The following is a 23,546-nucleotide window of genomic DNA, read 5'->3' as shown; positions in this document are numbered from 1 at the left end:
AAGTTCAATTTCTTTAACAAATGAGTTTATTCTATTTAGCTGTTTATTCTTAATTGAGCTGTGTTAATTTTTGCTTTTTAAGGAATTTATCCATTTCATTTGTTATCAAATTTATTGTTATCGAATTGTAATATTCCCTTATTATCGGTATTACCTCTCCTCATTTCTATTTTGTGTCCTTCCTTCCTAGTCTGGCACGGGGTTATTAGTTAGTTTTTGTTTGTTTGTTTTGTTTTTATTTTAACACACAGAACAGGATTCAGTTTTGCTGATTTTTCTATGTTTTCTGTTTTCTATTTCATTGATTTGTGCTTTTATTTGCTTTCCTTTTTCTGTTTTCTTAGTGTGGCACTTAGATCATTGATATAGACCTATGTTCTTTTCTATTATGATTATGTAGAGCTCCAAGTTTCCCTATAAGCACTGCTTTCTTTACATTTCACAATTTTGATGTGTTATCAGTTTTGTTATATTCAAAATACTTTTCTAATTTTGGTTTTTGTTTTTCCTTTGTCGCCTGGGTTACTTGAAGCATGTTTTATAGGCTAAATATGGGTGATTTTAAATATTTTATTCTGTTGGAGTCCGATAACATGCTTTGTATGACTTGAATCCTTTTGAACTTATTGTATCCATTTTATGATTCACAGTATGGCTTATCTTATTAAATCTTCCATGTGGAAAAAAAAATAGTATCTGTATCCTGGTTGGAGTTTTTCATAAATCCCAATTAGTTGATAGTATTATTCAAGTTCCATATATCTTTATGGGATTTCTATCAACTTTGTTTCAATTATTGGAAAAATCTCTGATTATACTTAGATTTGTCTACTTTTTCCTCTCAGTTTTTCATTGATGTGTTTTAAGAGTTCCTTACAAAGATGTACATATATTTAAAGCTGTTGTGTCCTTGTGATATCTTTTTTTTTGAGAGAGAGAAGGGGGAGAGAGAGAATTTTTTTAATATTTATTTTTCAGTTTTCGGTGGACACAACATCTTTATTTTATTTTTATGTGGTGCTGAGGGTCGAACCCAGCGCCCCACGCATGCCAAGCGAGCGCGTTACGGCTTGAGCCACATCCCCAGCCCCTCTCTCTAGCTTTCTTTGTGGTATTATAATGTATCACTTTCCATTCTTTTTACTTGTTTCATTTAAAGTGGTTCACTTGGAGGTAATATATAGTTGAATACTTTTTTTATTCTGTTCAGCAGTCTCTGCCTTTTCTTTGGGGTATATGGATCATTTATTTTTAACTTACAAATATCAAGTTTAGTAGTTATTAATAAGGATTTAAGAGTTTATATAATTTGATGGTTTCCATCCAATAAACCTCACTCCTAAAATTTATTTAAACCAATTTGTTTTATTTACACTATTTCTAGGTTATCTAGAAGGTTATCTCGGCCACCAAAAAAATTATTTTTTTGAGAAGTAAACAGGAGCTATATTAAAATCAGATGGCTTCCAAAGACAAGAAGTTATGCTGCAGAGAGTTCTTCCTTAATACATTAGGTATGAAAGGGTGAAATGGAGAGTTGTAACCAGAGGGTCACAAACTAGTCAGCCAAAATGTGTTAAACAAGTACCAGTATTGCTCTTGTGTGCTTTGTAATGGCTTCTGTTTGGCACAGATTTTAGCTCCCTCACTCTTATATCACCTCAGGAGAATATCCTGACAACTAGTTTATATCATTAAGTGGAATAGCCTTGTTTTTCACTGATGTAAGCTAGATTTAAATTTATCACAAATGCCAAGTTAATGGGAGTATCAATTAGTTACATGGAAGAGAGCATATTCTGCATCTGTCTTCTTAATTAGTCAACAGAAATACTTTCTAGAACATTGATTTTCAGAGTGTTCCTGGACCATCATATCACTGTCACCTGGGAACTTGATATGCAGATTCTTAGGCCTGAATTAGTATCCATTGAAGGTGGGAAGGCAGGAATCTGTTTTTTGACAAACTCACCAAGTGATTCTGATGCACACTTTTATTGAATACCTCTGCTCTAGAATATCATGCACATCAAACTCTAGTAAAATAACAGCAAGCTTTCAGCATCGCTAATTCTAATTTTCAGACAGCTGCTGCATTAGGTTTTAGATAATGATCTCTAAATCCAGCTGGAGCTGAGTCCTAGTTACTTATTATTCCTTTTACTTACTAGTGAATAGAGCACCAGGTGCAGTTGTCGAAGTGTGAAAATAATTCAGCTTTGTAGACACTGCTGGCATTTCTTTCTTGATTTTTCAAAATGCTTTAATCTTCTTGGTATGGTATTTATTTCAACAATCAAAGCACATATATTTTAATGGCAGTTTGGACCTCTGCTAAGAAATGAAGAAATTTCTGAATATTTCTGCCTGTTTAACATAAAAATTAATATTTTAGCTGTATTACAAAGCTTATATATAATTGAATCCTTCCAATTGTGCTTTTCTGCCAGTGTTTTCATTTAAGAACAATTTTAAATGTCTTTCCAGAATAATTTACTCTTTACCCTCTTCACATTTTCCACTTTATCACATCTTTATTTTTACTTTGGGGAAAAGTGCCAGCAGAGATTTATTTTTGTAATAGTAAAACCCAATGGATATGGCAGTAAAAAACAAACAAACAAAAACCCTGTAAGGCCCACCTATGTGCAATGTGAGTTAAAAAAAAAAACCTCATCGAGCCTTCAAAAAGTATTCCAAAGACATATCGATAAGACAAGAAACAAGTACGTATGTTTTAAAAATGCTTTGTTTGCTAACATATGCCAAATGTGAATATTGAACAGTGGACACATGATCAGAAACCACATATTTCATGCTGGCTACTGTAGCACATACCTGTAATCCCTCTGCCTCAGGAGGCAGAGGCAGGAGGATCATGAATTCAAAGCCAGCCTCAGCAGCTTAGTGAGGGCCTAAGCAACTCAGCAAGACCCTATCTCTAAATAAAATATCAAAAAGGGCTGGGGATGTGGCTCAGAGGTTAAATGCCCCTGGGTTCAATTCCTGGTACCAAAGAGCAAAAACAAACAAAACCCCACAATATTCATTAGTAGATAAATGCATGGTCAATATTGCAGGGTTGTTTTTGGTTATATCTGGATATTCCATGGGTACCTAAAAGTGATAATCTACGTTTCCCTCTCATTAGTCTCTCACTGGAATCAGAATTAACATTAGTAGAATTACATTCAGCCTCCAGCCCAGATGTTTGTATAGGACTTCATTTTCCATTAAAAAGCCTTTCTAATATTTATGCAAACATTTCAGAGATACCTCGTATGTGTTTTTTAAAAAAGGAAAAGCAGAATTCCCTCTGCCCCTACACATCTTCCTGGTCACCTCTTTTTCCACAGGGTAACCATTTCTAATCAAGCACCGTCATCTCTGCTGCTGCCTCAAGAGGAAAGCCATAAATATATTTTTTTAAATATTTATTTTTTAGTTTTTTAAGTGGACACAATATCTTTATTTTACATTTATATGGTGCTGAGGATTGAACTCAGTGCCTCAAGCATGCTAGGCAAGCACTCTACCACTGAGCCACAACCCCAGCCCTGAAAAAGCCAATCTTGACCCTCATGGTGTCAAGATTGATGTAGGATTAGAGATGATTCTACAAGAATCTATGTAGAAATTTCTATAAGATCCCATGTAGAAATAGAGATGATGAAATACTATTTATCACTTGTGAACCTGCTTTGTGCACCTTTGTGAGGAGATGACTGACCATATATCCACTATTCATGCATTCCTCCTCATGCTATGTATTTATTCTAGGAATCAGCTGCCCAACCAAGAATTAAATTTCTCATCATGTATCTAGATAGAGCCAACTGACTAGTGTTTGCCAAGATAATTAATAAACTAGCATGCTTTTTCTATTTTATTCTCCTATATCTGCCAAATAAGGTCCTGGGGTAAATGACAAAGTCACAAGAGAAGGAGCCCTATTTCCTGAATCACTGCATAAAAGCCATCTGCCAACCAGGAACACTCACATTGGTACCTGGACAAGACTGAGCTACCTTTGTAGTAAACAATTGAAGTTTTATTTCTTATAGGATATGTATCAGTTTCCCAGTATGTTGATTAAGACATTATGCTTTAGTTTCTGCCCATTTGTCTACCTCATGCTTTACACTTATTCATCTCACTCATTTTCTAAGCTTCTTAAGAACAACTTTTAGGGCCTAACTATACCATTCAGTGCTGTGCCTCCAAGGGAATTGCTCATGCTTGTCGCTATTTTATTTATTTATTTATTTATTTATTTTTAAGAGAGAGAGAGAGAGAATATCTTAATATTTATTTTTTAGTTTTCGGCAGACACAACATCTTTGTTTGTATGTGGTGCTGAGGATCGAACCTGGGCCGCACGCATGCCAGGCAAGCATGCTACTGCTTGAGCCACATCCCCAGCCCTTCTTTTTTTATTTATTAAAAAAATTTTTTTTAGTTGTAAATGGGCACAATGCCTTCATTTTACTTCTTTATCTCTATGTGGTGCTAAGGATCATGTGCCTCACACATGCTAGATAGTGCTGTACCACTGAACTACAACCCCAGTCCCCTTTTTTATTTTTCTTTTGGTCTCTTCAGGAAATAGTTTCTTATAAACTTTAAATTTTTTAAATTTTAGTGTTAATTTTTTGGGGAGAAGGAGCACTGTCACTATGTTTCTTTGGCTGGAACCACACCCCTGGGCTCAAAGGAGTTCTTGCCTCAGCCTCCCACACGCTGAACTATAGGTGCACACCACCACACCCATCTTGTATAAATTTTTATTATGGCACTATACCACCAGACTTTCCAAGAGTAGGTTTATCTGCAGAACCTGATTCAGTACCTAAAATTAATAATTCTCATCAAATGTTTATGGAATTAATGAATCCAGTGCAAAAACTTGGTCATATATGATCATAGTAATCTTATTACACAAAGCTATATAGTATAGTATGACAATGCTTAGTTACTTGAACTCTTACAATAATTGTTTTAGTCACCATATTTGCTACTGTGACCAAATGCCCCGACAAGAACAACTATAAGAAGGAGAAGTTTATTTGGGGCTCACAGCTTCAGAGATCTCAGTTCATAGATGGCCTACTCCATTCCTTGGTGCCTGACATGAGGCAGAACATAAGGGTGGAAGTGTGTGGTGGAGGAAAGCAGCCGGAAACATGATATCAGGAAGCACAGAGAAAGAACTCCCCTCACCACAAACAAAATATAAACCCCAAGGGCACATCCCCATAGACCCACCTCCTCCTGGCACATCCAACATGTTTATAGTCACCACCCAGTTAATCCATTCAACTGGATTAATGTATTGATCGGATTAAGGATCTCCTGGCCCAATCATTTCACCTTGTAACTTTTTGCATTGTTTTACACATGAGCTTTTTGGGGGACGCCTAACATTTAAATCATAACAGCAATCATTAGGGATAAATTCTTTGTCTTTTTCAAAATAGACAAAAATATATCTAGGTATTACTAAATAAGATTGGGAGATAGTAATTCCATTTCTTTCTTCCTGCTCATGTCTATATTTCTGCTTCTTCTTACTTTGAGCCTGGAAGTGAGTGAGCAAAGGGAGTCCTCCAAAAACATATCTGTAATGTTAAAGGAGAAATTAATGTATCTCAGAGGTTCCCTGGTTTCAGCTTTCATCAATGCAGAAATCCCTTCTTTTCATCCTGGGGCAAGTCCTCAGGCTGCTTCTATGTGAGTAACCTCAGGGACTAATAAGTTATTACCACTTCCTAAACTGCTTATGCCTCTACTGATGATTTGAAAGCCCATTTTATATTGAGCCACAGTCTACCTTGTCTCCTGGAGTAATTCTTTGGAAAGAATGCTTCCTACTTTTCACGATAACCTTTGAGATACCTTAACATACTTAGTCCTTTTATGGATTTTCTAAACAGTTTTTTGTATAGCATGATCGATCCAGCTCATTTGCATTCTGGATGTGCTGTGGTTTTCAGTGTGTGCCTAAAATGACACATAATATTCCTGTGTGTTGGAATGTAATTTTTTTTAGAAATTTTCTTCTGTGATTTAAGACAATAATTTGCATTTTAGTTAGAAATGTACATTTTGGTATCAGATGAAGGTTTGAATTCAGACCTTATTCCTTATAACTCTGTAATTAATCTAACTTTAGACTCCATTACTGTATGTAGAATTATTATCGTAATTAAATAATTAATGTACCTTTAAACAGTAGGATTGCTCCGGGTCCATAGTAAAGGCTGATAAGTGGGTATTTGCTATTCTGATAGTTATGTTTATCAGTGTAGCCTAAAATGCAATAGATTGTAGCTGTTTCATATTACTGTTAAGTAATTTTATCATTATTATACTAGTATATTTGTCATTTACCAACTTGTGCTACTATTTAGGCTTTACCTGCATTATCTATCTACACATTTTTAAAGTCAGCTCCATTTATTCAAGGCACAATTTATGCAGTGTATTTTCCAGAAAATTTTCTCCCAATTCTTGGATCTGGAAGTATTTTGTTCTCATGACATTTGTTACAATGGCATTTTTTCAGTTTTGTGCAAGATGGCAATTGAAAATAGAAACAGTGTACTTGAAAATTTATATAAAGATGAAGGGTAATTTGAGATAGAATGTCTTGGTAAAACACAAGAAAAAGAAATAGCAGATTAGTTGAACTCCCCATTTTGTATCAAAGTATTCATTTCAAGTGATTGAGACATGTGAAGATTGAAACCTCAAAGTTAGCACCTGTGATTTTTAATAATATTTTATATTTCCAAAATAGGTACTTGGCCCAAACATTATTGACAGGTTAAGAGACAAGGGTAAATGGCTGTGGGTGAATATGAAGAATCTCTTTCCAGGAATGCTATCCCCAAAACATGGATGTTGGCCAATCTGGCCTTGGTCTGTCACCTGTGTTCCATTGATACAGTAGGAAAGGCTGATTTGCATTTTCCTGAAATACTATTTGGGAGAGGTTTTATTTTATAATTTTAGTAATAGATCCCATATTTATACTGGTACATTAAAGAAAAACCTCAGCTTTATATTGGACCCACTTCAGACTTTCTTATTATCCACATAGTAACCCACAAATGAACAAAACTTGAAGTTTTTCCCTGTTGATCATGAATGACACAACTATTATACAATTATGAATTGTGAGGGTGATGATTTCAAGAATTGTTTTTGGCTTTGTGTTTTTTTTAACCTTTTTAAATTTTGAACTACATGTTCACAGAAAGTTGCAAAGATAATACAGCGTGTTGTTTTTTTTTTTAACACCTACAAGACAGTCAACTTCTGTCCTCCTCTTTTACTAACTATAGCATATTATTTACCATGCCTTTTGCATAGGAACATTACAGGAAAAAGCTGCCAAATGCTTTTGCAATTCCAAAATAAAATACTTAATTTTTTTTCAAAGATGCTTACAGAAAAATATTATACTTCTATAATATTGTCATAGGGTATTTAAGTGTGAGGCTCTACTCCTTCCTAATATAGCTTAGAAAAATACTAAATCTCAGACAATTAATGTAATGTAGAGTACAGACCCTGGAGTCAGAGGGACTGAATGGTATACTGACATCAGTAATCAGATAATGATCACAACTTCTTTGACACTCAAAGTTTGCAAATCTAAATTAAGATAATATCTAGCCCCTATTAGCATTGGCCTTTTTAAAAATCAATACCTAAGGGGCTGGGGTTGTAACTCAGCAGTAGAGGACTCACCTAGCACATGCAAGGCCTTGGATTCGATCCTCAGCACCACATAAAAATAAACAAACAAATACATAAAAAGGTATTGGGTCCCAACTACAACAAAAAATAAGTAAATATTAAAAAAAAATCAATACCCAAGGCTGGTACAGTGTCAATAATACCACTAACTCAGGAGGCTGAGACAGGAGGAGTTTTGATGCCAGCCTGAGCAACTTAAGATCCTTTCTCAAAATAAAGAAATAAAAGGCCTAGAGATGTAACTTGATGGTAGAGTACCCCTGAGTTCAATCCCCATACATACACACACACACACACACACACACACACACACCAGAACCTTAGGTGATGCAAATAAAACACTTGAACAGAATATGCCTATGACACATGATGTATGTAAAACACAAAACATAGAATTCACTTTTTACAAACTATTTCCAGTATTATTTCATATAGAGGATTAATATATTTCTCAAATTGATAATAAAGTTGTAAATTGTATAAGAATTTCACACTTCTAAACTAGAAATAACTATAAAAATCTGTAATAGAAGACTGGGTGTGGTGGCATACCTATAATCCCAGCTATTTGGGGAGGCTAAGGCTAGAAGATCACAAATTTGAGGCCAGTTTGGGCAACTTAGCAAAATCTTGTCTTAGAAATAAAATAAAACAAAGGCTAGAGATGTAACTCAGTGGTAGAGTGCTTGCCTAACATGTACAAGGTCTTGTATTCAATCTTTATTTCCATCAAAGCAAACCAAAATTTATAATCAAATTTGGCAAGTATATTAAATAAAATAAATATAAAATGCATTATAACTTAGTAACCTCAGCAACAGAAAGAATTATATTTGCTGTTCTTGTATTGATAGGATATTTATTTATTTATTTATTTATTTTTGGTTTAAATTAATTTTATTGAGACATAATTTATTTGAAATACATTGCACCTATTTCAAAATATACAGTTTGGTGACATTTGACCAGTGTATATACCAATATGATTACCATTCCAGTCAGGTACGAAATTGTCTTATTGCCCTAGGTAGCCACTGATTTCTGTCACTATAGGTTAGTTTTGTCTTTTTGTTTTCTTGGTACCAGGGATTGAACCCAGGGACACTTTACCACTGAGCCACATTCCCAGCCCTGTGTATTTTTAATTTTGGTACAAGGTTTTTCTAAATTGTTTATGCCCTTGCTAAGTTAGTGACACTGGCTTTGAACTTGGGATCCTCTTGCCTTAGCCTCCTGAGCTGCTGTGATCATAGGTGTGTGCCACCATGTCCAGCTAGCATCATGTTTTTAAAAAATCATCCATGTGGGGCTGGAGATATGGCTCAAGTAGTAGCGTGCTCGCCTGGCATGCGTGAGGCACTGGGTTTGATCCTCAGCACAACATAAAAATAAAATAAAGATATTGTGTTCACCTAAAGCTAAAAAATAAATATTTAAAAAAAAAATCACCCATGTGCTGTTTGTATTGATAGGATATTTAACAACTATTTTTAATATTCATAGATCATCTTAGGAAAATTAACCAATGTGTTTTCAATGATGTCAGATGAAGTTTGGAAGTTTGTTTCTATTTTGTAATGTGTTTTCATAAATATTAAGGATTAATGTTTAGTTAATGTGAAAGCATAGTGTATACATAAAATATGTATGTAGAGGGGCCTAGAAAAAGTCCTTAACATGGAGGCATTCAACAAATATTTGAATTTTATAAACTGTTGAATGTTTTATAAGCATTTTGGGTTTTAATATTATTGTTATTAAAGTGAACCCATATTATAAGATCTCATTATTTTTTGAGTACTTTCTTGTTTTTGATAATTTTGAAGCAAAATTTATTAGCATAAGCCATTTTAAAGTGCACCGTTCAAAACTGGGCATGGTGGTACATACTCATAAAAATCAGTGACTGAGGAGGCTGAGGTAAGAGGATTGCAAGTTTGAGACCATCCTTAACAATTTAGGGAGAACTTGTTTCCAAAAAATGGATACGAAGGGGCTGGGATGTATTTCAGTGGTAGAGTACCTCTGACTTCAATTCCCAGTATCACAGAAAATAAAAAATGTGTGAACTATTTACTGACATTTACTACTTTCACGGTATTAAACAACCATTACCACTATCTAGTTCCAAAACGTTTCATCACTCTGAAGGAAACCTTATAACCATGAAACAGGTGCTTCCTTCATTATCCCTGACAATCACCAATCTGTGCTCCGTTTCTGTGTGTTTACCTATTATGGCTATTTCATATAATAGTGACCAATTAGCATCTGGCTTCTTTCACTTAATTATGTTTGCGATTCATTGTTATCATTCACATATATTACAACTTTATTCCTTTTTAAGGCTGACTAGTATTTCATTGTATTTATATTCCAGTTTGTTTATTCATTTTTAAGTTGATGGACATATGGATTGTTTTTAATTTTGGCTATAATATGCCATGAACATTTATAAGTACTCGTATGAGTAACTGTTTTCAGTTCTTTCGTTGTATACTTAGAAGTGAAATTGCTGACTCATATTCTAATTCTATGCTTAACTTTTTGATAGACCCCTAAACTGTTTTCTGTCAAAAGTGTTCCATCCCACCAACAATCTTTTTTTCTGGTTATTTTATGTATTTCATTATGTAAATATAATTTGTCAGTTAACTGGTATTATTTTAGAAAGTCAAGTGAAGTATAGAAACCTTACCTCCATTTATGTTCTTTTTTTTTTATGATGTGTAGTTACTCTGTTTGTGTATTCATTTGTAAATAGGAAAGTTATATCCAATTCACTCTAGTCTTTCCACTTCTTGCCCCCCACCTTTATTCTCCTTTGTTCAGAACTTCTATTCTTCTATCTCCTCCGCCTATTGTGAGTTATCATCTGCATGTCAGAACATTGCACCTTTGTTTTGGGGGGATTGGCTTATTGCACTTAGCATGATAGTCTCCAGGTCCATCCATTTACTGGCAAAAGTCATAGTCATTCTTTTCTATGGCTGAATAATATTCCATTGTGTATATATACTACTTTTTTTTTGCTCATAGCAGAATGAAAAGGATGGAAAATGGCTTAGTGAACTAGAACACAAAGCAAAAGAATTACCCAATCTGAATAGCAGCAATAGGAATGTAAGCTGAGAAAAGGAAAGCAGCAACAGCAACAACAGTAACTACAAAGACAGCCTCAAGGAACTGTGGGCTGCAATGAAACAGTTTGTTATATAAGTCCTTTTATTCTCCCCCATTTACAACACAATTACCATAAATATTTGCTGTATATACATTTAGAACCATATCACACAGGGTTATAGGTTTTGCTTTCCTTTTAGACATATTTTCAAAAACTCAAATGGAAAAAGAAAGTTCATTGTATTTATCCATATTTTTACCCTTTAAGTTTTTTGTTCTTTTTGGTGTAAGTTTTCATCTTTTATCCTCCTTTTCTGTTTAGAGAACTTTCTCTAGCCAGTCTGTTAGGGTTGTTCTACCAGCAATACATTTTCTTAATTTTCTTGCATATAAGGGTTATTTTCTCGTCATCCTGGAGATTGTTTTTCTATAGGTATATGATTCTTTCTTTTATTTCAGCACTTAAAAAACCTTGTGCTACATCCTCTGACTCCACGGTTTCTAATGAGAAATATGTTGTTATTCCAGATTTCTATAGATAAGGCTTCAGTTTTTCTCACTGCTTTCAAGATTTTTTTTCAGAAGTTAATTATGATGTATATTGACCTACATAGATATTTTCAGATTTTATATGACTTGGAGTTTTCAGCCATAATTCTTTTGAAACTATTTTTAGCTCTGTCTTCTTTCTCCTCTTCTTATAAGCCTCTGTGACTCGAAAGTAGATCTTTCATTGCAGTCCACAGTTCCTTGAGGCTGTCTTTGTAGTTGCAGTTGTTGTTGTCGCTTTCCTTTTTCTCAGTTTACATTCTTACTGCTGCTATTCAGATTGGGTAATTTCTTTTGCTTTGTGTTCCAGTTCACTAAGCCATTCTCCATCCTTTTCATTCTGCTATTGAACATTAACTGAATTCTTCATTTTAGTTATTATATTTTTGAGTTCTAAAATTTCCAATTGGTTCTTATGTGTTCTATTTCTTTACTAAAACTTCATTTGATGAGGCTCTCTTTTCATTTGGTTCAAGCATGTTGATAATTGCTCATTAAAGCATTTTTATGGCTCTTTTAAATCTTTAATAATTCTTTGACATGTCATCTTAGTGTTGCCTTTCTTAATTATCTTTATTCATTGAATTTGAAGTCTTCCTGTTCTTGATGGATAGTATTTGATTAACCTGAACATTTTATCCTGAGTTCATTATTTAAATCTTCTATTTTTTAATTTTTCTGACCCTAGTCTTGCAACAGAAGGAGATACTGCTTTATTACTGCTGAGTTCCAAGTTCTTCATTTGGCCTCAAACAACACCTGATAGGTTCATTCTTACTACTAGACCAGGGAACAGGTGGCCTTGTTACACTGGATGATGGCAAAAGTCCTGAATCTCTGTTAGGCCTCTTCTGAAACCACCAAATGGAGAAGGAAAGAGTCCTCTTATTAATGCCATGTGAAAGTGGAAGTCCAAACTCTTTAACTAATTGTTCTTCACTGACACTGTGGAAGTGCCTCATTACTGGCTTCCTGTGTTGAAGGTCTTAATCTCTAGTTGGCCTTTTCTGACACCACTCTACCAAGAATCTTGGGTACCTTGTTACAGCTTGGTGAGGGGTAGAAGTTTAGCTTCCCCACTTGCCTATAGCAGTGAAGGTGGAGCCAGTTCCTCAACCCCTGTGGAATTTGGCTGAAGTACAGTGGTTAACATCTAAATGTTCTCTATCTTCTTTTGCTGTTCCTATCTTGACCCTTTGGATAAAAAGAGCAGACTTTTGTCTGTGCCTGTTTCTGGGTTGCCACATACCTCCCACATAACAAATTTTTATTTTACTCAGCAAAGTTATCCTTTAGAATCAAAGAAGAGATGAAAACCTTTCAAGATCAGCATAAAGTAAGAGTTTTCTAAGCCAGCACTGCAAAAGATACTTTAAAAAAATCATGTACACAGAAGATAAAACCAAAAACAGCAGGGTTCAGGAAAGAATGAATTTCATTAGAGGAGTAGTTAAGCAAATGAAAATTAGGGTTGAATTAAACATTAGAAATAAATCAAAATGGCAGGGAAAATAAACACTTCTGTATAATAACACTGAATGTAAATGGTCTCAACTCTCCAATTAAAAGATATAGCCTAGCAGATTGGATCAAAAAGCAATACCCAACTATATGTTGCTTGCCAGAGATACACCCCACAGGCAAAGACATCCATAGGCTGAAAGTGAAAGGATGAAAAATGTTACTCCATGTACATTAAACCTGAAAGCAAGCAGAGATAGCTACTTTCATATTTGACAAAGCAGACTTCAAACCAGAATTAATCAGAAGGGACAAAGAAAGTCATTAAATACTGGTAGAGGGAATAACTCAGCAAGATGATATAGCATAAATAATGTGCCCATACCAAATTGCATAAAACAAACACCTCTTGACATAAAGACTCAATTAGATCCCAGTGTAGTAATATTAAGTAATTTTAGCACACCTCTCTCACTGATAAATAGGCTATGCAGACATAAAATCAGCAAAGACACCTTAGACCTAAAAATACTACAAATCAAATGGGAATAACAAACATCATCAACAATAGCTGAATATACTTTCTTCTCAGATGTTCATGGAACCTTCTTCAAAATACATAATATATTTTAGGCCACAAAGCAAGTCTTAGTAAATACAAAAAAGTCAGTATAATTCCTTGCGTCTTATCACATAATAATGAAATCAGAAATCAACAGCAAGTAAAACTATAGAAACTATAGGAACACATGAAAATGGAATAATATACTTTTGAATGATGAACAGATCATAGAAGAACTCAGTAGAAATTTAAAAATTCTTAGAATCTAAGAAGAATATATAACAAACCACAGTTTCTGGGACACTATGAAGGAAGATCTAGGGAAAGTTTATAGCTACAAGTGTCTACATTGAAAAACCAGAAAGATCCCAAATAAACAATCTAATGATGGGTCTTAAGACCCTAGAAAAATTTTTAAAAAACTAATTCCAGAGCCAATAGGAAGAAGGAAATAATTAAGATCAGAACCAGAATTAATGAGATATAGAGAATAATTTTAAACTACACAAAGGACGAATGTAATAAAGAGTTGGTTCTTTGAAAATATAATGATTGATTAAACACTTTTCTAAACCAAAAGGAAGAGAAGGCCCAAATTAATAAAATTACAGATGAAAAAGGTAATATATACATAAATGTCATTGAAATCCAAAAGATTTTTGAAGACTTACATTTCAGTAAATTGGGAAATGTAGAAGAAATTAACAAATTTCTAGAGATAATAAGTTACCAAAATTGAACCAAGAGGATATAGAAAACTTTTAACAGACCAATAACATACAATGAGATTGATAAAATAATAAATAACGAAGAAAAGCCCAGGGCCAGATGGATTCTGAGCTGAATTCTAGCAGAACTTTAAAGGAGAACTGATGTCAGTGCTCTTCAAGTTATTTCATGAAGTAGAAAGGCAGGAGAAACACTTCCAAATTCATTCTTTGAAGCCAATAATATCACCATGATTCCTAAACAGATAAGACATGTCAAGGGAAATTGTAGATGAATATCCTTGATGAGTATAGATACAGAAATCCTCAATAAAATATTAGGGATGCAAGGATGAATCAACATTCAGTAGTCAGTAAATAAAATTGACCACAAAAAAAGAATAAAAGACAAAAATCACATGATCGTCTCACTTGATGCAGAAATAGCCTTCAACAAAATTCAGCATTCATTAATGATGAAAACACTGAAGAAGCTAGGGATAGAAGGGTTTTTTTAATTTATTTGTTTTTTGTTTTTTGGTAGAAGGATCTTCAGTATCATAAAGGCTATATGTAACCAACCCAAAGACAACATCATACTCAATAGGGAAAAACTGAAAATATCCTCAAAGGTTAGGAGCAAGACAATGATGCCTACTCTTACCAGTCCTATTCAATATAGTACTTAAAATTTTAGCCAGAACAATTAATAAATAAGAAAGGAAGAAGTCAAAATATCACTGCAGATGATATGATCCTATTCTTAGAAAATCCAAAATGCTCTACCTGAAGACTTCTACAGCTGAGAAATAAGTGCAGCAAAGTAGTGGAATGCAAAAATCAACATACAAAAATCAGTAGCTTTCCTATACACCAGTAATGAATTCACTGAAAAAGAAATCAGGAAAGAAGTTCCCATTCACAGTAGTCTCAAAAACAAGTCCTAGGAATAAATAAATCTAATCAGAGTGGTGAAGGACCTCTACAGGGAAAATTACAGAGTACTGAAAAAAGAAATAGGACCATAGATAGGCAGAATTAAAATTGTTAAAATGACCATAATCTACAGATTCAATGCAGTCCTCATCAAAATACCAATGGCATCCTTCACAGAAGTAGGAAAAAAAAAAGTCCTCAAATTCATTTGGAAGAATAAAACAACAAGAATAGCCAAATCAATTCTAAGCATAAAGAACAATGTAGAGACATCCTAATACCCGATTCACATTATTTTACACAGCTCTAGTAACAAAAACTGCATGGTACTGGCATAAAAACAGACACACAGACCAATGAAATAGAAGTCACTGAGACAAACCCACACAAACACAGATGATAATCTGATCCTTGACCAAGATACAAACACAAACACCAAAGAAAAGACAACCTTTTAAACAAGTGGTGCTGGGAAAATTGGATACCCATATCTAAAAGAGTGAAACCAGATTCCTCTCTCTTACATTCTACAAAAGTCAACTTAAAATGGGTTAATAACCTAGGAATTAGACCAGAAACTGCAATTGCTAGAAGACACCATAGGATCAACACTCCAGCATACAATAGTGCAGGAAATTACTTCCTCAGTAGGATTCCTAAAGCTTAGGAAATAGAAACAAGAATTATAAATAGGAGAACAGCAAATTAGAAAGTTTCTGAATAGCAAACAAAACAGTTGAGAGTGTGAACAGAGGTCCTACAGAATGGAAGAAAATCTTTGCCAGCTACTCTTCCAACAGAGGATTAATATCCTGAAAATACAAAAAGCTCAAAAAAATTACTGCCAAAACAAAAACAAATACACTCAATTAGTAAATGAACAAGTGAACTAAATAGACTTTTCTCAAAAGAAGAAATACTAACAACTAACAAATAAATGAAAAAATGTTCAACATCTTTAGCAATTATGCAGTTTAAATCAAAACTATACTGACTATCATTCCTTTAGCATGGCAGTCATCAAGAATACAAATAATAGTAAATGCTGGCAAGGATGTATGGAGAAAGGAACATTTATAGACTGTTGGTGGGACTGTAAATTAATACAACCAGTATGATAATCGATATGGAGGTTCATTAAAAAATTAGAAATGGAACCACCCTATGACCCTGTTTTTCCATTCTTCCTTATTTATGCAAAAGAAATAAAGCATGCTATAGCAATACATGCACACCATGTTTATAGTAGCACAATTCACATTAGCCAAGTTAAGGCACCAACATTGGTGTCCATCAATGGATGAATAGATAAAAAAATGTGATATATACACAATGGAGTTTTATTCAGCCATAAAGAAGAATGAAATGCTGCAATTTGCAGGAAAATGAATGGAGATATAGAGCGTCATATTATGAGAAATAAACCAGATTCAGAAAGTCAAGGCTCAAATATTTTCTCTCATGTGGAAGGTAGAAAGAAAAATGTAAAAATAGGAATCTCTTGAAAATAGAAGGGAGACTAGTAGCAAATGGGGATTAGGATGAGGATAAGGGGAAGTACTGGGCAACAATGAAAGTGATCAGTCATGTTCATGTATGAATATGTCACAGTGAATTCCACTGTTATGTATAACTATTGTGTACCAGTAATTTTTTAAAAAGTCATCGTCAACTCTCTTGTACAGGATAATTTATACAGCCACAACTTGTAAATTTTAATAATGATACTTATATATCTTGTTGACTCTCTGGAAACCACACGAGGAAGTACTTACCAATGTTAGGGTCCATCCCTCCATCTTACATTTATAAATATATTTTGTCAGTCCCTTATAGTGATTGAATTCAAGGGAAATTTTTTTTCCTGCCTACAGTTAGCATCAAGTTAATCCCAGCACAGGCAATTAATGTGCTAATTAGGTTAAACCTTCTATAACCCAATCATTTAAAATATTTTTATTTGTTCTTTTTAAATATACATGACAGTAGAGTGTATTATGACATTTGCCAATAAATGGATGGAACTGGAGACTTATCATGCTAAGTGAAATAAACCAATCTCCAAAACCAAAGGCAGAATGTTCTCTCTGATATGTGGATGCTAAAACATAAAAAGGGAGGGGAAGGGAAGAAAAGAAGTTCATTGGATTAGACAAAGAGGAAGTGAAGGAAAGGGAGGGGGATGGGAATAGGAAAGACAGAAAGAAAGAATGAATGGGACATAACTTTCCTATGTTCATGTGTGAAACACGACACTGAAACTCCATATCCTATACAACAGCAAGAATGGGATCCTAATTAGAATAAATTTATATTCCATGTATGTATAATATGTCAGAATTCAAGGAAATTGATTCAGAATAACAACTTAAGAAAATCATGTATACAATCAGATAGCCAATTAATATAATCCACAGTGGTTTTAAAATATTACTTCTGTGAGGATCAAATAATGTTTAGCTGGACAGTAAATACATTGTCAGCCGTGCTGAAAACGGAATCAGTTAAATAGCTTCAGAACACTTTTCTTGTACTGCAGCTATGTTGTGTCCCAGTTGGCATTGCACATACATTTTATCAGGAATAAATTGCACTTCAGAACAATATTTGGAGATGCACACAACTCAAGATTGACTTGAAATACTATGTTAGAATGAAAAGTGACTTTTGAACTACCCTTCAGTATCTCTAGTTGATGCTGTTCTAAAGTTGATGTCAGTTTATTCTTCTCTTCTTGATATTCATATGTATTAGCCTTGCAAGTAATTTTGAAGATTTGATTCTCCTAACATATATTAAGTTGCCTTTACCTTATTTTTGAATAGGAAAATTATGTTCTAGGCGAAAGCTGTTTTAGACTCAACTGGATTGAGCCTCATAAAAACTCAAAGCAGTCTATCCATATTTTCCATATATCTTGGTCTTATACTTTTATTTTTCTTGTGTTTACATTTTGTCTTTCCTTATTATGGTCTAGAGTTTGCTGTTCATAACTTCCTTATTAAATCATTTAAAACTTAGTTCATGTTTCTTTTTCTCTGTTTTAGAAAGAGCTATTGCAAGACATGAAGTTCGAGAAATTGAGCAACGACATACAATGGATGGACCTCGACAAGATTCATCTTTAGATGAGGAAGAGGATATGGTGATAATTTATAACAGAGTTCCCAAAACAGCAAGCACCTCATTTACCAATATCGCCTATGACCTGTGTGCAAAGAATAAATACCATGTTCTTCACATCAATACTACCAAAAATAACCCAGTGATGTCATTGCAAGATCAGGTAAATTAACACTACACCAGTGTTTTCTGGGACATCCACAAATATAAGCACTACAACAGTGTTTTCTGGTACATCCACAAATTTGTATTTCAAGAAGATAAAATATTTTAAAGAGCTATGTGTGCTAATTTCAATGAATTGTAAGCCTCTTACCAACTTTTATATAGTTTTGCATTTTTCATAGTATTGGACACAGTTCCTTGCCTAAAGTACATAATAATATATTTGTGAAATATATGAATTAATGTATAACTTGAATTTTTAAAGAAAATATTGATACTTTTCAGTATGAAATCATTTTAAAAATGTGAAGTATTTTTGGCAAGATGCCCTGCAATAAAAATTAGTATATTGTTTCAACTTATTATAGAGAAATATATGTTGAGTACTTGTACTTGATTTTATGACTAGCCTCCTGAATTTTGTCTTATCTTTAGTAATTAATACAAACATTGATTATAAACTCTTGGAGAACACGGATTGTGGCTTATATCTTTAACATAATCTGGCCTTTAAATTCTCAATGAATTTTAGATAAACACATGGATAAATAATTTTGTGAAATGAGCCATGTTCCAGTGGTGCACTCCTGTAATCCCAGAAACTTGGGAGGCTGACACAGGAGGAATGCAAGTTAAAGGCCAGCCTCAGCAACTTAGCAAGACCCTGTATCAAAATAAAAAGGGAGGAACTGGGACTGTAGTTCAGTGGCAGAGCATTTGCCTAGCACATGAGAGACAATGGTTTCCATCCTTACCACTGCATAAAAATAAATAAAATAAAGTGTTCTGTCTATAACTAAAAATATTTTTTTAAATGAATAACACAAAGGGATAGAGATATAGCTCAGTGGTAAAGTCCTTGGGCTCCATCCTCAGTACAAAAATAAATAAAAGGAAAAAATTTTGTGAAATGATTTTAAGTAAAATAGAGGAAGTTACAAAATCAAGTTTACTCATCTCTTTAGCAACAATAGCACACATTTTCTCTACACCTGGAGCTTTGATTATAATTATAAATAATGTTCCCTTTATAAATATTGAAGAGGATGAGAGTTTGTCCTATAAGGAGAAAAGATATTTGAAAATACTATTTAGGATAACTGCCATATTGGAGTAACCTTGTTAGATTATAACAAGTTAGTTGTTATAATCCTATTATAGTTTGATTTTTTATCTGTTTGAAAGCAACCTAAGTTGTTTTTTTTGTTGTTGTTGTTGTTGTTTTTATTGTTTGTTTTGCAGTACTAGGGATTGAGCCCTGGAGCATTCTGCCACTGAACTAATCCCAGCCCTTTTTATTTTTTAAGACAGGGTCTTGCTGAGTTGCTGAGGCTGTCCTTCAACTATGCTCCTACTACCTCAGCTTCCCAAGTCACTGAAATTGCAGGCATGCGCCACTGCACCTAGATGGACTTGTTTTATTGTTATAGAATTGACTCTTCCCACTATTAAGCATAAATATAACCTTTATACTGAAATCAGAGAATGACATTCATGCATGAGATTAAGTTTGGCTTTCTTGCTAAAGAGATGTTTGTAAAAGATTATGGTATATGGCATATCATCTGCCCATATCATTTTTAGCTCTCTGCAGGATCTTTGATTACTCTTTTTCATGGAACCAAAAATATATACCTGTCAGCCAAACCAAATAATACTTCTAAGAAGAGACAAGAATTTTTTTTTAGCTAAGTGGGTCATAAAAACTATTCATTATGTAATAATGTATATCTCAAGGACAAGGATTCTAAATATTTCTGTTTTTATACAGCATATAGTAGGTTATAAATCTGTTTACATTACTGCTTCTCAGAATATACCTTGATTTAAAAGGAACATGTCTTAAGCTCACATAATAATTTCAGATTTCCTTAGTAATAAACATACCCCCCCCACTTTTTTTTTGTAGTACTAGATATTGAACCCAGGGGTGCTTTACTGAGGTATATTCCCAGTTATTATTATTTTTTTTAAGACAGGTTCTTACTAAATTGCTGAGACTGACCTTGAATTTTAGATCATCCTACCTTGGCCTCTTAAGTCGCTGGGATTACACGCCATGTACCACCATGCCTGGCTTTCAGTAAAATCTTTCAGAAAAGTAATGATAACTTGTCTGTTCAGTTTTTAGAGTTATTTTGTGTCTTTCAGCTACAAGATATCTGGCAATGATATGAATCATTTTTTTTCATGAAATATAAATCTGAGGCTTACCATATATGAATGACTTTTATGGCCTGATGTAGTAGTACATTTTCCCAGTTGCGTTTGGATGAGATAAAGCTTTTGTTTTTCTTTCAGTAGTTTGTTAGATATATATAGGGGAAAAGAAGAAGCATTATGGTATCATAAGCAATTGGATTACATAATGAACAACACTTAAAACATGTTTGTGTAGGGCAGAGTAGAGGAATAATTTCAATAATTAGCTGACTTCTAAACATCAGCTGGTAGTTGAAAATATGGTCTTAATTAGAATGACTTGTGACAAATATTTTCTAAAGTACAAAATCTACTGGTCTCTTGTTCTGTATAGCAGCAGTTTTTCAAAACAAGTCATATTTACTGCTTCCTTATCCTTTGTACAACATATTAGATAGCATTTTTATTTCAGTTTCAATCTAATCTTTATCTGAATGTGAACTTTTAAAATTGTGCTGTGTTCCTTGAAAGTATTTTTAAAATATTCCTTGAACCCTATTTTATATACTGTACTTTTAATCTGCTGTTGTCCAAAGCTCCTTTTAAAAGATCAAGCTTACTTATAAAAATACCTTGAGATGAAATAGGTGACCATACTCTATTAAATCCTCATATATCAGTCTTAGTAGTTCATTCTGCTCTGTATTTGCCTTCAGTCCCAATTCTTTCCTAGACATATTTTGGACATACTGTATTAGACACTGCAAAATTGTTTACACATGCTTAATTTTTTTCTTTCAAAAATTTTAGAGGCAAAGCCCAAATATTTTTAGTCCAATATAAAACTATACAATATGTAATAGCAATACATACTCTGCTAACCTTGAAAATAGTTGTCATATTTGCTGTCCAGTGTTTCATTTATTTATTCAGTATGTAATGTATAGACAGACTGTACTACATTCTTTGGGGAAATACCAAAGAAAGAAATGCAAAAGTACTTCTTTCAAGGAGCTTATTTATAGTTTACTTGAGCACCTAAAATATAGACAAAGGAACTCTGAAGACAGTTAAAATACCAGTTTATGGTAATCTCATGAAAATGTTTAATCAAAAATGTTTCTTGCCAGAATGTTTTATCTGAACCTAATTCTAAAAAAGTAAACAAATTCATATTGTAGAGCATTCTACAGAAAAAATTATTCTGTGCTTTTCTAATGTCTCAATGTCACGGCAACTAAAAAAGGGAGAAGTGGGGTCTAGGTTCTCAAGACTAGAGGAGACTAAAAAGACATGGAAACCAAAGGTAATATATGATCTGCTTGCCTGCTTGATATAAAATGTTCATGTCCTTCAAGGATGTCCACTGTCACCACTCCTATTTAATATAGTAATAGAAATTGTAGCCAGAGCAATTAGGCAAGACAAGGAAATAAAAGAGGAAAGGAAAAAGTCAAATTATCACTGTTTGCAGATGATATGATCCTATACTTAGAGGATTCTAAAATCTCCACCTGAAAATACTTAGAGCTAATAAATTCAGCAAAGTGTCAAGTTACAAAATTAATACAAAAATCAATAGCTTTTCTGTACACCAATGATGAGTTTGCTCAGAGAGAAGTCAAGAAACAATCCCATTCACAATAGCCTTTTCAAAAAAGAAAAGAAAAAAAAAAAAGGAATAAATCTAACCAAGGAAATGAAAGACCTCACAATGAGAACTATAGAACATTGACCAAAGAAATTGAAGAAGAAACAAGAAGATAGGAAAACCTTGCATATTCATAGATAGGCAAAATTAAAATAGCCATAATATCAAAAGCAATATACAGTTTCAATGATGTTCCCATCAAAATACCAATGACATTCTTCACAGAACTAGAAAAAATAGTCCTGAAATTCATTTGGAAGACTAAAAGACCCAGAATAGCCAAAGCAATTCTAAGCCAAAATGCAGTGTTGGAGGAATTACTATACCTGATTTCAAATTACATCAGAAACTATGCAACTCCGAAAATATAGGGTCAACACTCCAATATATAGGCATAGGCAACAACTTTCCTAACAGAACCCCTAAAGCTCAGGACATAATGCCAAGAATTAATAAATGGGAAAAAAAGAATGGGAAAAAAATCTTTGCTAGTTACTTTATTGACAGAGGATTAACATCCAGTATATATAAAGAACTCAGCATACATACATACATACACACACACACACACACACACACAACCCAATTAATAAATGGGCAAATGAATTAAACAGACACTTATCAAAAGAAATGCAATTTTTTTCATAAGAATATGAAAAGTTTAGCATCATTAGCAATCAGAGAAATGCATATTAAAATGACATTCAGATTTCATCTCACTGTAGTTGGAATGGCAGCCATCAAGAATATAAATAAGCTAGGTATGGTGGCACTCACCTATAATCCCAGTGACGTGGGAGTCAAGACCAGCCTCAGCAATTTAGCAAGGCCCTAAGCAACTTAGTGAGACTCTGTCTCAAAATAAAAAATAAAATGGGCTGGGGATGTAGCTCAGTGGTAAATTGCCTGTGGGTTCAACCCCTAGTTAAAAAATAATAATAAAATAAAATAAAAACAAAAAAATGCTAGAGAGGATGTGGAGAAAAAGAAACACTTTTATACTGTTGGTAGGATTACAAATTAGTGAGGGACGGGGAAGATGGCGGCGAGGGGAGTGCATTACCCCCGTGTGCTGCTTCACTGTGTGGGAGTATGACAAGTCAGGACGGCTAAAGGATATCTTGTTAGGAATTTCCAGCAATAGTGGGGTGCTCCGGAACCTGGAGGAAGGATTTCCATCGCACGAGGATCGGCTACGGGGACTCAAACGCGAGAGGTTTGTCGCACGGAGGGTAACTGCTTATTCAGCAAATCGCCCCGCGGCGAAAGTCTGCAGTGTGCGCTGGGATAGAGACGCAGGGTTACAGCGCTGCAGTTTCTGCCAGCCGCGCAAGCACCGTACTCAGGGCTGAATTCTGGGTTC

At 34.0% G+C, this 23,546-nt stretch overlaps 1 protein-coding gene across 2 annotated transcripts in view; it reads left to right on the top strand.

Annotated features, from left to right (window-relative positions):
* Positions 1-23,546, top strand: part of Hs2st1 (heparan sulfate 2-O-sulfotransferase 1) — a 170,886-nt gene that overhangs the window by 98,549 nt on the left and 48,791 nt on the right. For both annotated transcript variants that reach the window (XM_048814972.1, XM_048814973.1), the window contains exon 2: positions 18,150-18,388. In XM_048814972.1, coding sequence (XP_048670929.1) covers positions 18,150-18,388 — 239 coding nt within the window. The remainder of the gene's footprint in view (positions 1-18,149; positions 18,389-23,546) is intronic.

The sequence above is a fragment of the Marmota marmota genome, unplaced genomic scaffold (genome assembly GCF_001458135.2).
Source record: "Marmota marmota marmota unplaced genomic scaffold, marMar, whole genome shotgun sequence".
In the NCBI taxonomy this organism is placed as follows: Eukaryota; Metazoa; Chordata; class Mammalia; order Rodentia; family Sciuridae; genus Marmota; species Marmota marmota.
This window is presented reverse-complemented; position numbering and strand designations above follow the sequence as displayed.